The following is a 16108-nucleotide window of genomic DNA, read 5'->3' on the forward strand; positions in this document are numbered from 1 at the left end:
GCTTTTCAACCTCTTGTTCTCCTTCTGTTGCTTCAGTCGTATTGTGCAGTAGATCTTCTTCTAATGAATCCAATTCCATCAGTGGTTGGAGTATTTCATCAACTGTATCTAGCACTGCATCATTGATCACATCAACCTTGAAGCAATCTCCTCCGTCGGAAGGATGTTTCATAGATTCAAGAACATCAATCGTTACGGTTTCATCATTAACCCGCAACATCAGCTTACCCTGCTCCACATCAATCATAGCCCTTGCAGTGGCTAAAAAGGGCCTTCCCAACAGTAAGGGAATCTCAGCATCCTCTTGCATGTCTAAGATGACAAAGTCTGCAGGGAATATGAACTTATCAATCTTCACCAAGACATCTTCAATAACTCCATCTGGCCTTCTGGTAGATCTGTCTGCTAGCTGCAGTGAAACTTTGGTCGGCTTTAATTCATGAATCCCCAGAGCCTTGCAGATGGATAATGGCATAAGGTTAATACTAGCTCTCAAGTCAAATTTCTATGGGAATGCTGAAACTTCCAGGATCTTCAAGTTTTAGAGGCAACTTTTTCTGAATTATAGCACTACACTCTTCTGTCAACGTCACCGTTTCACATTCTTTCAGTTTACGTTTCTTCGATAAGAGATCTTTCATGAACTTTGCGTAATTCGGCATGTTCTCCAAGGCTTCAGCAAATGGAATATTGATTTGTAGCTTTTTGAAGATGTCAAGGAACTTCGAATACTTCTGCTTTTTGATTTCCTCTCTGAACCTCTGCGGATATGGAATTTTTGCATAAGGTGAGAGCTCCAATGGCTTTTCTTGTCTTTCTTGCGCTTTCTTTTTCTCCCATTTGAACTTTTTCTTTTCAGGAACAGCTTTCTCTGCAGCAGGCTCTTTGTCAACTTCCTTCTCTTTTTCTTCTTCAATGGCAGATCCCTCAGCTTTCTTTTTCTCTACTGAAGGCTTAATCACAGGTTCAATTACAATGCCACTTCTTGTGGTAATGGCCTTGCAGTGTGCGTTTGGATTAACGTCTGTATTACTTGGGAAGGTGCCTTGGGTTCTTTCGTTGAACTGCCTTGACAATTGACCAATCTGAGTTTCTAGATTCCGGATTGAGGCTTCTTGATTCCTGAATGAGGCCCTGGTTTCTTGCATAAAGGCTGAAGTGTCTTCCCTGAATGCATTGGTACTTTGAACATAGTCTGATGTGGTTTTGGATAGTTGTGCAAATGCCTTCTCCCACTCTGATCGTTGTGGAGGTTGCTGTGGTGCTGGCATAGGAGGATTTAGCTGATGATTCGAGCTATAACTGAATCCTGGATGTTGATTTTTATTTCTCCACCCTTGATTCTGGTTATTGCCGTATTGGTTCCTCCCTGGATTATATGGAACTTTCTGATCATGCCAAATTCCATTAACATCTGCAGTTTCGGGTGCCTTGCAGTCTTCAGTAGCATGAGCACCTGCACAAATACCACAAGTTATTTGAATATTATTAACAGAAGAGACTTGAGAACTGGTAAATTGCTTTGTGAGAGCATCTAGTTGTTCTTGTTGTTTCTCGTTAATTTGTAAAATCTGTTCATTCTGAGCTAAGATGGCATCATAGCCATCAAGCCTCATAATCCCCGCTCTTCTCTGTGGTACTGGAGCATTATCATACTCCTGAGAGGCTAGAGACTCTAGTAATTCCAAGGCTTCCTCTGGAGTTTTTGTTTTTAAGGACCCTCCTGATGCAGCATTCACCAATGTTCTTGTGTTCGGCGTCATCCCTTGGAAGAAGGTTCTCGCTTGCTCCCAAGCTTCAATGCCATGTTGGGGACACTTCCTAAGTAGTCCCTTGAATCTTTCTCATGCTTCATATAGAGATTCACTTCCTTTTTGTTCAAAAGAAGTGATATCCGCCTTGAGCTTTGCCATTTTCGAAGATGAGAAAAATTTGTCCAAAAATTTGTTTGCCAAGTCGTCCCAGTGGGTGATGCTTCCTTGAGGTAACGATTGCAACCATCCTCTTGCTTCGTCTTTAAGTGAACAGGGGAACAATCTGAGCAAAATAGCATCCCGAGACACCACATTCATCTTCAAGGTATCACAATATAGCAAGAAGTTTTCCAGATGGATGTGAGGGTCTTCTGTGCTTCCTCCGGCAAATTGGTCTTTCTGAATTAATTGTAAAAGTGCCGGCTTGAGTTCAAAGTTATTAGCATCCACGTTTGCTCTAACAATACTCGCCGTCTGTGGAACTCGAGCAGGAGTCATGTAATCTCCCAACGTTCTCGGAGGTGGTGGAGGTGCATTGTTGTCTCCCATTGCTTCTTCTCTTGGTTCTGTTGAGCTTGAAGCTTCTTTCTCTTGCTGTCTTCTTTCTTTAGCAAGTTTTCTGTTTCTTTTTGCTGTTTTCTCTATCTCCGGGTCGAATTGCAAGGAATCGGTGTCAACGGTACCTCGCATAAACCAGAAAAATAGATTATATAAAATAAGGAAATAAAACTGAATTTAAATAACAGAAAATTAAATAACAGAAAATAAGGTCTAATCTAAAGAATTAATAGCTACTATTAATGTTGAAATAGTAATCCCCGGCAACGGCGCCAAAAACTTGGTGCTACTCACGGCAAGTGCACCGATCGTACAAGTAATATATGATTAAGTAAGAGATCGTTCCCACGAGGATTACAGTTCAAGCACTAATTCACTATCGCAAACTTAGTTGGACAATCGAAAGTGTATTTGGAAACAGGATTTGAATTGCAAAATTAAAATATTAAATATTAAGCTAATTACTTGCAAGAATTAAAGACAAGAAATTAAAGATGTGATTTAACTAATAAAATAAAAACGTAGTTAGGGGTTCGATTTCCTTTAATCTCCTTATTATGATTCGAAGTCTTTCTTTACGTTAACCGTCCTTAATATCAATCTAACCAATTCTTTCGCGTGTTATTAGAGCTCAATCCCTTGTTACCCTAAAACCTTTACAAACTTGGAAGAACCCTAGTTCCCCGGTTATTCCCCAAGAATGCAAGCATTAAGTTCAAGAATCTTAAGGTTACGCAAATTCTATGTCTATCCCTAGAATCATAGCGTTTACGATGAAGTTATCAGATATGGATCACACACCAACATCCCTATTGTCATGCATTTACCGATGATCATTATATAAGATTCAAGCCTATATAAAGCATTAAAAACAGATAACTTCATTCATGATAAAAAGGAAAATTAATGTACGAATTGTTCAAAGCATAATAAATCGACTAAAATCCATCTAACCCTAACTACTTAAAGAACTAGCCGGACATAGCAAAATCAAGAACAAAAGAAAATAGAAAAGCTCCCCCAAACTCCATAGGTGATTGGTGGATCTTCAATATCTCCAGTGAACACTTGACGTTGATCTGTCTCCGCCCCTCACGAACATGAATCTGATGTTCCTCCGCGTTCCTTCAGCCTCCGAGCACCCAAGAGTTGTTTAGCAATGTAAAAGTTATGTATTTCTGGTCCCCAATGGCTCTTTTATTGGCCAAGAGTTCGTATCCTAGTAGAAAACTCGAATGGGCCTAAGTTGGATCTGTCGGGGCGCTTAAGCCTGTTGTAGCGCGCTTAAGCGCCCTAGGACAGTGATTTCTGACTCGCGCTGAAGCGCTCTGAAGGGCGCTTAAGCGCGCTCCTCGCGACAACTTTTTCTTCTTGTGGCGCGCTTAAGCCCTGAGTTGGGGGCTTAAGCGCCCAGAGGCAGTAGCTATTTGCGTTTTTAGGGAGCTTAAGCTTCTGAATGGGGGCTTAAGCTCCCACTTCTAACAACTTGATAAGATCTTCAATCTTATTGTTTTTGATCTTCTTCTATCATCTCTTGATCTCATCTTTTCTAGTTGTGATCTCTATTTATCCAATCTTCATCTTTGACTCCTTTTGTCAACAAATCCCTAAAAAATAGCAAAGATGATTCCATTAAACAAAAATTCAGATAATGTTCATGATTATTATATTAAACCCTAGTTTTTGACTTATTTAACTTGATATTTTATATTAATTTAGTCTATAAAATAAGATAAACTAAAGGTTTATCACCAATCATATAATCAGTCCGGTTGAAGCAACGGACCGGCCATGTATCAGAACCGGTGTGACCCGGTCCGACCCGATTTTCATGAAAATCGCTGACCTGGTTGGTTAACCGGTGACCCGGCCCGGTCACAAAAAAAAATCATAATGAACATATTTGAATATTTTTTTGCTTATTAACTTACATATGCTATGTATTTACAATACTAATATTATCTCAATTTGCACTATGCAAAAAAATTTGATTTGATTTATAGTTAAGGATGTCATTTTTTGAACTTAAAACCCCGTATCACGATCATTATATTTTTGTTTGATCTTTTATTAGATAATAATATGTGATTTATTATTTTTTATATTAAAATATTTGAAATTTTAATCATTTTTTTAGATATTTGAGTATGTTTATAATTTTTTAATATAAATTATAAAATTATATATAATTACCGGATCATGTAGTTGAACCAGTGACCCAATACCTCGACCGGATCAATCACCGGCCGGTTTTAATAATATTGCTTAATACATGAGAGATTAAGGGCATATCAGCAAGACATGCTTATTGACCATGCGTGTTCAAATCGTGTATCGAATAGATGCATAATTTAAATGCACACATTTCCCATACGTGTTTCACTCATTGGATGAATAAATATCGGTGCATATTAAAAATTCAAATAAAATTACATATTTCAAGCTCAATCATATAAGTCAAATCTTAAACTAATTCTGTCAGATACAGATTGACCCCTTCTAAAATATCAATAATGGAATTCAAAACTCGCGTCATGTAAATGTCCAACACAGAATCATCCATAAAAATATTTCAATTTCACTAGTTCAAAACTAATGTATTAGATAACCCCGAAATGCTTTACCCTTATGCAAAATTTATTTCTATCAGAGTAACTGCTCCGAGGGTAAGAATGGTTTGAACATCAACAATACTGCTAGTCCTTCAACAACATTCAGTACAAGGAAGACCATATGGGTGCCTGCAGTTAAATGTAAAACAGTGACCTTCCACTAATACAGCTAACAAAAGAAAACATGTTCTATCATGAATAAGGATAAGGATGGGGATGAGAAATGAGGGGTGATAGAATATTTAGATATATTGGTAATATTAAGAGTATATCTTAATAATATTTAGAGTATCCTAAAGAATCTCTTACGTTTAGTTTCACTATTTATCTATATTTTATTATTTGTTTCATTATTTTAAGAGTTTACTACTAATATAAATAGGTATTAGGTTTTGTGTTTTGTTTCATGCCACTTCATAACACATCGATATATAATATTATTCACATATTATTCAGTATTCTCCCTTTTCTTTGTGTATATCTAAATCTCTATAATTTCAATATATTCTGTTGCTGTTCAAATCCTCTGTCCAATTAATTCTTTGTACCATCACAACCATCCTTAAAAAAAATCATTTTTCATTAAACTCCGACTAACGATGTGGGGTGAGAACAATTTTTCTATGCAACCTTACCTTTAAATATTTGCAAAGAGATTATTTTTTGAATTCAAACCCGTGATCTTTAAGTAAGGAAAAATAAAACTCAACTGAAGGGGTTAGACCAAGAGTTCAAACTTGTCATTCTAAAAGTACATTTTCATTCTTTGCTTCAAGGCCAGAACTCTTTATGCTGTTAAAAAAAAAAAAGGCTTGTTATGTTCTTTCCTATTAAGGAACACTAGGTGAACAAAAAACTTTAACAGTTATTAAGGATTTCCATATTTTAGTATATGAAATAGAAATCAGCTGAAACAAATTAGTTAAGGATCATACCTGGGAGGAAAGAAGCATTTATCCGCTTTTGACACCAAGTTAATCTGCATTGACCAAGAGCAGGATAAGAAATCTGGATATAATTTTCAATATATCATTGTAGTCAGAAAGTTTTGTTGATCAATGCTATATGTCATACTCTGCACAAATTATTTTACCAATGAAAATGAAATTAGATAAGAAAGTGCAGAGAGTAATCTCCCTTAACTCTTATTATTACTGATGGGCTCAAAGTATACAATGACAAGAAATAGGCTAGCTACATCTTTATCTGGAAACAAACATTCTAATAATATAACAGTCCCATTATATGAATATTCCTTCTTGATTAACAAAATAAAATGTAGCAAGACATTTACAATTTATGTAGCATATCTTCCTTAATTACTTTTGTACACTGGGGTTGTGGTACTTTCATGAATAATATGTTCTCCTTTAAATGTGCATAGTTTATCCTTCCCTTAAAGTTCAGTCAGTGCTACTTTGTATGCCTAAATATTTAGGATTTTCTCTACCATGACCTCTCTCCAAGTAATTACATTTGTCAATAATGTGCTTAAAATATATATTCCTGTTAATGAACCACCAAGTAGTCTGAAAATATGAACTTTGGAAAGCTTGAATACAAAAAAAGGAACTTAGCAAAAACTTTCAGACTCAAATGAACTAAAATTTATCTACATAACAGATCATGTATATCCTAAAAGGAAAATAATGATTCTGTTAAGAGATATAAAAAATCATTTACGGACCTTTTCTGATGCCATGTAAATCAACCATATCATCCAACAACTCAAGCTGTTAAGTGAAGGTCCATAAATAATTTATATATTATATCTGTGTAACATACTCCCTTAAAATAAAGATAATTGATTGTAAATCAATCAGAATTAAATACACTTAAAATAAGTAAACAATTCAAATTACAATGCAAAATTATGATATTATCACTAAAAATAAAAATAAAAGCCCAAAAACCCTCAAAATGACACATGCAAGCATAATTCTTAGCCAATTTTAGGTGCATCATATACAAAGCACTTTTTTGGCTTGTCTCATTTAAAATATCAAAACTTTGCAGAGCTTCATAATCACATTTGTTAACAATGGTTAATAAGTCAAACAGAAGCTAAAGAAATCAAAGGGACACTCACATTGCACCACCTCCAGCTGGACCAATTGTTTTGAATGCTGACATACCCATCATAGCAATACCATTAGCAGCCCCTCTTTGATGTTGTTCCTGTTTTCGAAATTTACATGCCATATAAGCTCCAATTCCACAAAAGAATAATCTCAACTTATGAAAGGAAATGAAAGCTAATGAAAGAAACCAAAAATTTACCACAGCTCTATTTTGCAGAAGGAATAAACCAGTTGCAATTGTCTCCTAAGTTAAACAAAAAGACTAAAACAGGTAAGTTTATAATGAAGATAACCTTTTCTCAGTAAATTAAGTGAAGCCAATTCAATTCCTTTTCTCCCTCAATATCACTAATAATTGGCTACAAAAAGAGGTGCACTTACAGTCAGAAGATTCTTGAATATAGAAGCAATATTTATCACTAGGTAAAGTGTGAAGCCTGACAACATTGCAATGAAGGGGTAACTTTGCAAGAGGGGTATGGATAATACCTACATATCATTCCAAATAATAAAACATGCTTAAAATAAAGAAAAAAATAAAATCTTGAATCACTGTAATTGCCACATAAGGTGAAAGCTAACCCCAGAGAAGCGAGCAATGCTAACAGGTCCAAAAGCTTTTTGCACTGATTGGTACAGGGTAACCTGGTAGATTATAATAGCAAGACCTGACACAAGTTGAGATGTCAGTGTTAAGAAGCATATCTATTAAGTAATGCACAAAAAAAAGTGCACATCTTTGTTGCTATGCAAATCTAAAGGAACAAATTTAATACAGTTCAAATGTTTCATATTTTGCCAATAATGCCTTAAACTGATTAAAGAAGTTGATTATGCTGTGTACTTGCCTATTTTTCATTTTTCATTTTTTTTATAGGATAGGTTATTCTACCTACCTTTGCCTAACACTCTCCAACACATTTGATCATAATCTAAATGGGAGAGAGAAATGATAAAAGTAATTGAGATTCTCATCTAATAGTGTTGGATAACGGTAGGCAAAGGTAGACAGAAAAAAATGTAGGTAGAATAACCTATCCCTTTTTCTACAGAAAAAGAGGGGAGCCTAGAGCAGGGGTAAAACTGCTCCTTTGTGACTGAAAGGTCACGGGTTTTAATCCGAGAAATATCTTTTTTGCAAATATGCGAGGGTAATGCTTCGTACAAATATTGACCTCACCCCACCCTCGTTAATCTGGGTTTAATGGAGAGTGGTATTTTTTTTTTATAGAAAATGATAAAAGAACCCTGATACTGAAGTTTGGCAAGCACAAATATTAAAAAAGCACAAATATTTAAAAAGTTTGAATAAATCTACACTCTTATTTTGTTTGATTTGACTGCAAAGATTACAAGATATAACATAAGTAGTAACTCTTTTGACTTCAAGACCAAATTGATTCACCAAATAAAAGAAACATTAGATCCAGATATAAACACAAAATGATATGATATTTAAGACAAAAAAGTTAACTTACATAAAAAATTTGCTAAATGTTACAAATTGGCTTTGCAAAATATGATCCTTGAACAATGAACTCATCCTCAAAACAAACACTAAATTATGGTCATTGTCTCGATCTATCTAAAGACACGAGTTTGGAGATACAAGTAAGTGAAATTCTCTCATTAAGACGAGTTTGAGTTTAGAGGAAAGACCTTGAGTGCATAAATGTTTATGTACAAATGTAACCATTGGAGATGGAAAGTTACAAAGGAAAAAATTAACAAACGTCAAGATCATTTTGCACCAATGTAAGTTACACTCTCAATCTTGACCATTGATTTTATTTATATGTAACGATTCTGATTTATTAGATATGTGAGCCGTTAGATATAAGCATATCAATGGTTAAGATTGTGTGCAAGACTTTTGTGCTTATACTGGTGTAAGAATAACCTACCCTAATTAACAAATATATAGAAATTCATAGATGTGAAAGATGTACCTGATATAGCAAGAACATTACCAACATCATCAGTTGAAAAGTTCAATCCACCCAACCTTCGAGGACTAACAGCCCATAATGAGAAAACCTAACAAAAAAATGGAATGGTATTGGCATATAGCCAAATCAAATGAAATATCATTTTCTAGAACACAATAAATAGATGCATGAATGGATTGATATTAAGTAGGAGTACTACCTCTTGATAAGTAATATCATGAAGTGAGGTAATACAGTAAACAATGATAGATGACATTAAGGGCCAATTTAGGAGAATGTTTTCATCTTTTTGGATCATCTTGCCTTTGTCAGCCCCACTTCTTCCATTTTCTGAAGCTCCCGCGTTATCAATGGACTTATTTTTACCATTGTGGTTGTGAAGTGTCTCCTGCAGTGATGCATGATTCAAATATTTTGAAACAATTTTGTTGACCAAAGATGTAAAACTTTATACTGTGTATATGTATATATACTGTTATAATTATGGAAAATATGTGATAATTTGCAACATATACACACATACATATAAAACATTATACAAAGATTGTGCTACATTGTGATAAGTCATCATACTAAAATTATAATAAAAGTCACAAAACATAAAGAGGGTAGAAATATTTATGGTTGATGAAAAGATATGTTAGAATTTAAGATACATACCGGAAGCCAAATGCAAGCAATTGCTACTGCAAATGCAAAAGCTGATATTATAAAGCAGGGCAAGAAATATGGAAACCTGCAAGAAGATTTTTGTTTTGACAAATGAAACTCAGAACAATAACCAAGCAAGAAAATAAATTTAAAGAAGAAAGAAGGAAAATAAAATTGAAACATTATCTTTTATAATATAAAATAACAAAAATCTACTTACTTATCCCAAAAGGAATCTTTTGGAAATAGATTTGGGTATTTCAATGTTGGCTGTAGTGCAAAATTTCACAAAACATTAGAAAAATAAGTGACAGAAAGATTTATTTAAATGTGGCAGAAGGAACAAATAATTCATGGCTTTTCTAAAGAAGTATTTCATCATGGAAGGAATAAATAAACCACTTTCACAGGGTGAGGCAAATCCTAGTACGCAATGTTACCCTTGCATGTTTACAAAAATGTTATTTCCTAAATTTGATCCCCCAACTAATAAAAAAACAAAAATTACCTGAGCCAAATAACCTCCCAATGCTGGCCCAATGACTAAACCTACTCCCCAAGCTGCAACAACCTGAAATCAGGTAACACTTTGAATTATTATGATGTACATGTTATTCTAAGAAATGATAGTAGACAAAGGTTAGTGAGGCTTACAGTTGAGAGTCCTTGAGCTTGGTGCTCTTCTCTACAAATTTCAGTAGCATAGGCCTGTTAATAGAAGAGGTTAAGGTATAATTAGATTTTGATGCAATAAGGAAATTACTTAAATGAAATTACATAAATTCAAACTTTTAATTTTTCCTGATACCAGTGGATGAAACATTATATTGCTTACTATATATATAATCACCTTTATTGGGCCAAACAAACCATTTAAACTTCCAAGAAGAAATCTCATGCTAATAGCCATCCATAGATTTGTGCTAAGACCAAATAGTGTGTTGAAAATGACACTGAAGAATCAAGTAAGCATCACTTTTGTTAGGGGAAAACATATTAACGTAGCTTGAAGGAAACCATATCCACCTCAGTGACATATATACTTACATCGTGATAAGCCCTATAATTATAACTGGTTTTCTACCATAGCGATCTGATATTACTCCCCACATTATAGATGTTAAAGTTCTGCCAAGCATGTATGCAGATCCTACAATATTTTTGAAGCCATAAAGGGATCAATAAGAACTTATAAATAATTTAGAAGACATCAAAGAATGGAAGTACTAAAAGAAATCTTACCCACATAACCAGCATACGCACTGATATCTTCCTCTTTTTCTGCAACATTAAAATCCTTTACCTGAATATAAATATTCATTACATATATATCTTCAATGTTACAATATTGAGGATGAATATTATGTGCAGCAGTAACTAAGTTCAATCATTAACATAAGTTTGATATTTTGAGTATTTCATAACAAATGAGAAAGCAAGAGGGAATGCAATTAGAAATTGACATTGGGACATCTAGAAGTTTGCAATTATCAGTTAAAAATCTAAATTATATTGTGTCAGTGATCAGAAATTACTATATTTAACTCTGAGAGTTGGCTCAAGTGGCAGTATGAGTTCAAGGACGAATGATGCCAAAAGAACAAGAGTTTGAATTACGGAGAAAATCTTTGGGGCCTAGATAGTTGTCATGGTACTTGACTCGGAATTAGTCCTATATCTATGTGGACCCCTTTTCCCGTCTGGGTTGTGGGCATACCCAAGGGACTTGGCTTGCCTCGAAGTGGTAATTAGGATGAATAGAGGAAGCAAGAACTAAGGTCAAGTTAAGGACAAAATTTCGAAGCTGTCTCATTGTAGTAGAAATTAGGGTCTCCTTATAGCAGAAAAGTTCCTTTAAAAATGGTTCAAAAGTTCGTTTATCCAAGTAAAGTAGACCAGCAGAATGGAAACTAATTTTTAAAAATAATATAGTAAAAAATTATGACTGAACAGAGAACTGGTACTCAAATTCTTTTATTTGAAAAGATCCAAATAATTATGAAAAAGATCAATAAGAAGAAACCCCCAAGAACTAACAATGTCGCAAAATCAGAGCATGCATCGTGAGAGAATAAACAGTAAATCCCAGTAGAAAGTTAAACTCACCATGAAATAAACGAAGGGAAAGAGTGATGATACAGGCAACGCTGTACATGATAAAAGAAAGAGACATTAGAGTGAAATATAGAAGCTGTTTCAATCAGCTAAATGAGGAATGTATAGACATGAGATAACTTAACCAGTTAATACATAGAACATAGCCATGATTTCAGTTTGAAAATGGTAAATTGTATCAAAACCATAACAAGTTCAAGTTTTAATTTTTTCACACAACCCTTATTATAGGATTCACTCCATTTTGAGCTATGGTACTCTGTTTCACATGTTCAAGATAAAGATAAATCCGTCATGAGTTCAACCAATCACAACTAAGGAGTGTTATGTTTTTTTTTTCTCAAAGGAAAAGAAAAACAATGATGGACATAGATTTATTCCCTTAAGGCGTTGCAAAAGAAAGTACAAACTTGAAAACCAAATTTTGGCTGAAAAGAATGAAAATCTTACAAAAAGTATAAGCTTGTTGCAATCATCAATCAAAAGGGGAAGTATTTTTTGTTTTAAAATTAGACACCATTTTTGTTTATTTTTTTTGCAATTTTTGCTACCTCTATGTTAACGTAAGACCTTGCCAAAACTGGATGCTCTCACATGACATGTTCAAATAGAAATGCTAGAATGGTAGCATCAGCAAACTTAGCTCTTAAAAAAAACACAAAAGAATTAGGAACATGTTCAAAAGTGAAAATTCAGTTCAGTGCTTACAGCCACATAACACTGCCATCCAAATATAAGAAAGATTTAGAATGGAAACATCACTTTTCAGCTCTTTTGCTTGATCCACCTTACAACCTGGGCAGTTCTCATAATACTTTTTCTTCAACAAAGGTTGTTCAATATTCTCCGCTTCCATGTTTGAAAGAGAACTTCACTTCTTGTTTCACACAGGTTCCTCCACTCAAAATACTTCTATATCTATGCAACAAATAAACAAAATTCCCAGGACCACCGAGAAAGAGAGATATCAAAGACAACGATGTTTTTGGCACTTCTTCTTCAAGTCCACTAGAAATTATGCTCATCAAAGGTAACATTTTGTTCGTTCAGATTTGATATTTTAACTTGAATGATTGATAAGGCTTATTATTTACTTATATGTTTACTATCATAGCTTTTAATGTTTGTTCTTTTAAAAGAAAAATAAATATGTAAATGAGTGATAAATTTTATTTGTAGTTAAGCTTAAAGTATTAAAATATAAATAAACAAAGTATCATTTCTACGCCTATGGTAGAAAAATAATACCTGCCACTCACAAAAAATTTAAACTTACTCAATTTTTTTTTTCTTTTTATAAAAAAGAGAAAATTGCATTAAAAGCAATGTGAGAGGAACCGCGAATATCTTTTACGCCGTAGATGCAGAAATGACATTCCCATGAAATAAACGCAATCCTGAATAACACTCTAAAGCATATAAGAATTTATATCAACTGGTATTATAAGAAAAAAATGCTTATGACACATCAGCAAAAACACATAACTTCACATTTGATAATGTGACATAATTATAGTGCAGACACATAAAAAAATAAAATAAAATATGATTAAATAATAGAATTATATATATATATATATATATATATATATATATATTTGTATAGTATAACTACTATTAAAATTATATATGTGACTGTTTGATTTTTTTTATTATAGAAAATAAAATTAATTTTTACACAAACATAAAAATATACGAAATTCATGTGAAAAATGAGAAAGAAAGAGAAAATAAGAAGCTTATATACTTTATCAGATATTCTAATTACCAAAATTTTTTATTAGTAACTTACTACCCATCACATCACTATTGAATCAAAGAGAGAATGTTAAAAAATTTTTGAAGAAAGAGAAAATATTAATATAATGGTGATTAGATAGGTAATAAGTTGGTAGTGAAAAATTTTGGTAATAAAAATATCTCTCCTCATATTTTATATACGTATAAAAAATAAATTTATCTCTTATATAACATAAATAACAATAAACCCTAAACATAATTCATGTAATTATTATAAATATATTCTGTTTGATTTGATTTCTGAAATGATAGGACAAAGTACGATGTCGGACATCGTGGCCTTCGTAAGGATTCTGAAAGAAGGAAAACGACTCAAGCTAAAAGACAAGAACAGCTTGTATAAATAATAAAAATATTAATAGATTAAATTTTTAAACAAACAAATGAATTGATCCAATTGTGCAGCAAAAATCTGAACTAAGGGCCGCTTAGATTGTTTTTTTTAGTAAAAAGTTATTTTTTTTTAAGAAAAAAAAAACTTCTACTATAAATTTTATTTGAATACCTTCCTTAAAAAAAGTGAAAATTACAAAAAAAATTAAAAAATTATTTTTTTTAAAAGCTAAAAAATTTTGTTTCTAAAAGAATAAGTCAAAAGTCAAATATTTTTTTTTTAAATCTAATCAATTTTAACTTTTATAAAAAAACTTCTAAAATAAGCAAAATATAAAAGCAACTTTTTTAAGGAGGCAAATCCAAACGAACTCTAATAAAAAAAGTGGCTCATGTCTCTCGAATCTCCTCTCAGTCTCCTTTTCGTCCTTTTTTTTTTTTTTTTTTTGATATTCCCTTTTCGTCCTTTTTTTAATTTCATTATAAAAACAATACCAATCTCTTATAATAAGTCTCACGTGCCTCTCACATGTGACAGCCACGTGTCGTATAGGTTTATTATAATTTTTAAACAAAATTAATCACAATTTAAGCATGACTAATTTTATAAGATTAGTTGCACGTGAATGAAGGGGAGGACTATGTGTAATACATTGATAATTCATTATTCAAATTTTATTTTATTTTTTGGTAAATTTATCCAAATTTTTTTAAATGCATTAAAATGGTCATTTAGTCGGAAATGTTAGTTGCATACAAATTAAATAAATATATAAATAAATGTCTATTACGAAAAATATGTAAGTCGTGTAAAAAAATGTATAAATAATATTATTTATTTTTTATGAGACATTATTGAAAAAAAAGAAAAAAAATGCACCTTTGATCGATTTCAATCGGTAGAAGGCAGAGAGGTTGCAAGGTCCGCGAATGAGGATCAGAAACAAGACGAATTGGTGCAAGATTATGCCTGAAATCGCTCAAGAAGACACACCTCCAGCAGCTCTACTCGGGTACCCCTTTTGTGGGTTTTCGAAATGGGGCTGCTGGGGTATTTAAAAACCCTACTGTCGATGTTTACCCGGGTACACTCCTCCATACCCGAGTAAATAATTCAACCATTTTCCCAGATTCAAGAACTCTACCCGGGTACATCCCTCCATACCCGGGTAGATAAAAATTTCAAAATATACCCGGGTAGGTAAGGGTGTACCCGGGGGCAGATTGGTGTTATGTTTGTTGGGGAGGATAAATTTTCGAAATAGTTTTAAACGAAGAGCAATTTGGTAATTAATTATTAATTAAGGGTCATAAGGGTCAAAAAGTCCATCGTAACTACCAAGATATTTCCCAAAAAAGACAAAAAAAATACTTGGAAAAAGCATACATATGTATAGCTTTATATGTTTTATTTCCTCTGTCGTGGATGCAATAAATCCTTGAATAAATGCAATGAGTGAATCCTATAATTACTCAAATAAACCCAAAAAACAAAGGACTTCATAGAAGATAAAAGATGTTGGAAAGTCAATAATAAAGAGGCCAATGAGTTCAAAAATGGACCCAGATGACCAAAACTCACTATTGTCACTATCATAGAGTGAAGAGGCGTTACTACTAGTACTCCACCAATGAGACTTACCATGAGTAATAAAATATTAAAATGTGCATCATGCAGAGGTACTTTGATTTATAAAAACAAAAAACAAAAAGTCGTTAGTTTATCGCTTGTTTATTTGATATTTTTTAATGAAAAGTATTTTTTTTTATAAATTTATAATTAAAATTTTAATAATAAGTTGATAAGTTTTTTGAAAATAATAAAAAACCTAAAAAAATAGTTTTATTGTTTTTTATAAGTTAAAAAGTATCTTCTAAATAAACTCTAAAAAAGTTATATCATAAAACTATATCATTGTGTGATTTTGTATGCACGATTGGACTATATAAATTCTCTATATGCATGTTTTTTGAGCTTTAAGTGCATTTCTTAATATGAGAGCTATTATTCTTTAGGTTTCCAAACTTAAATCTACATGTCTAATTAATTGAGCCTTTTTCTTGACTTCAATTCTTCAATCTTCACACTTCCTTTTTTATCTTCATTTGTCTTGAAAAGTTTGACTTTAAGGTGAACTCTGTCATATTGAATTGTTCCTTGCTTTTTTTTTTTTTTTTTTTTTTTTTATAACAAGTTCCTTGCTTTTTATATGTTGTATTGGTCTCTTTTTACTATTTGGGACTTGTTGCAGTAT

At 32.7% G+C, this 16108-nt stretch overlaps 2 protein-coding genes and 1 non-coding gene across 6 annotated transcripts; 1 reads left to right on the forward strand and 2 right to left on the reverse strand.

Moving 5' to 3' along the window:
• Positions 1-10: 10 nt before the first annotated feature.
• LOC133290156 (uncharacterized) lies at positions 11-1763 on the reverse strand (the record flags this gene model as incomplete). Its single annotated transcript, XM_061488212.1, has 2 exons — positions 733-1763; positions 11-485 (listed from the first exon to the last, which is right to left on the reverse strand). Coding segments are annotated over exons 1-2 (1506 nt in total), but the record flags the coding sequence as incomplete, so codon positions are not given.
• A 37-nt stretch (positions 1764-1800) lies between these two features.
• On the forward strand, positions 1801-1907 carry LOC133290161 (small nucleolar RNA R71). The gene has a single exon (XR_009748604.1). It is a non-coding gene; the product is annotated as a small nucleolar RNA R71 (small nucleolar RNA).
• A 2811-nt stretch (positions 1908-4718) lies between these two features.
• LOC133290160 (protein ZINC INDUCED FACILITATOR 1-like) lies at positions 4719-12606 on the reverse strand. Of its 4 annotated transcripts, none has more exons than XM_061488214.1 (17): positions 12429-12606; positions 11712-11752; positions 10848-10908; positions 10653-10755; positions 10456-10558; positions 10260-10313; positions 10114-10176; positions 9826-9875; positions 9615-9690; positions 9154-9342; positions 8955-9042; positions 7588-7673; positions 7387-7494; positions 7205-7249; positions 7014-7102; positions 5860-5903; positions 4719-5053 (listed from the first exon to the last, which is right to left on the reverse strand). In XM_061488214.1, the coding sequence occupies exons 1-17, from the start codon at positions 12574-12576 to the stop codon at positions 4959-4961; spliced, it is 1443 nt and encodes a 480-aa protein (XP_061344198.1). In that variant the 5' UTR covers positions 12577-12606; the 3' UTR covers positions 4719-4958. The 4 variants fall into 4 exon arrangements, with proteins under 4 accessions (XP_061344198.1, XP_061344199.1, XP_061344200.1 ...); XM_061488215.1 differs by having other exon boundaries at positions 10848-10886; positions 12429-12566; XM_061488216.1 differs by lacking the exon at positions 12429-12606 and adding an exon at positions 12272-12361.
• Between the last annotated feature and the right edge of the window lie 3502 nt (positions 12607-16108).

The sequence above is a fragment of the Gastrolobium bilobum genome, unplaced genomic scaffold (genome assembly GCF_033153095.1).
Source record: "Gastrolobium bilobum isolate Gb01-03AN ecotype WA unplaced genomic scaffold, APGP_CSIRO_Gbil_v1 utg163571, whole genome shotgun sequence".
Classification (NCBI taxonomy): Eukaryota; Viridiplantae; Streptophyta; class Magnoliopsida; order Fabales; family Fabaceae; genus Gastrolobium; species Gastrolobium bilobum.

Bases quoted from the DNA above. Each gene is read 5' to 3' on its own strand.
- LOC133290160 (XM_061488214.1), bottom strand. From the start codon at position 12,576: ATGGAAGCGGAGAATATTGAACAACCTTTGTTGAAGAAAAAGTATTAT. The intron at 10,559-10,652 runs GTAAGTATATAT...TTGATTCTTCAG, and splicing joins ATTATAGGGCTTATCACGAT to TGTCATTTTCAACACACTAT. The intron at 9,876-10,113 runs GTAATTTTTGTT...TTTGCACTACAG, and splicing joins TGGGAGGTTATTTGGCTCAG to CCAACATTGAAATACCCAAA.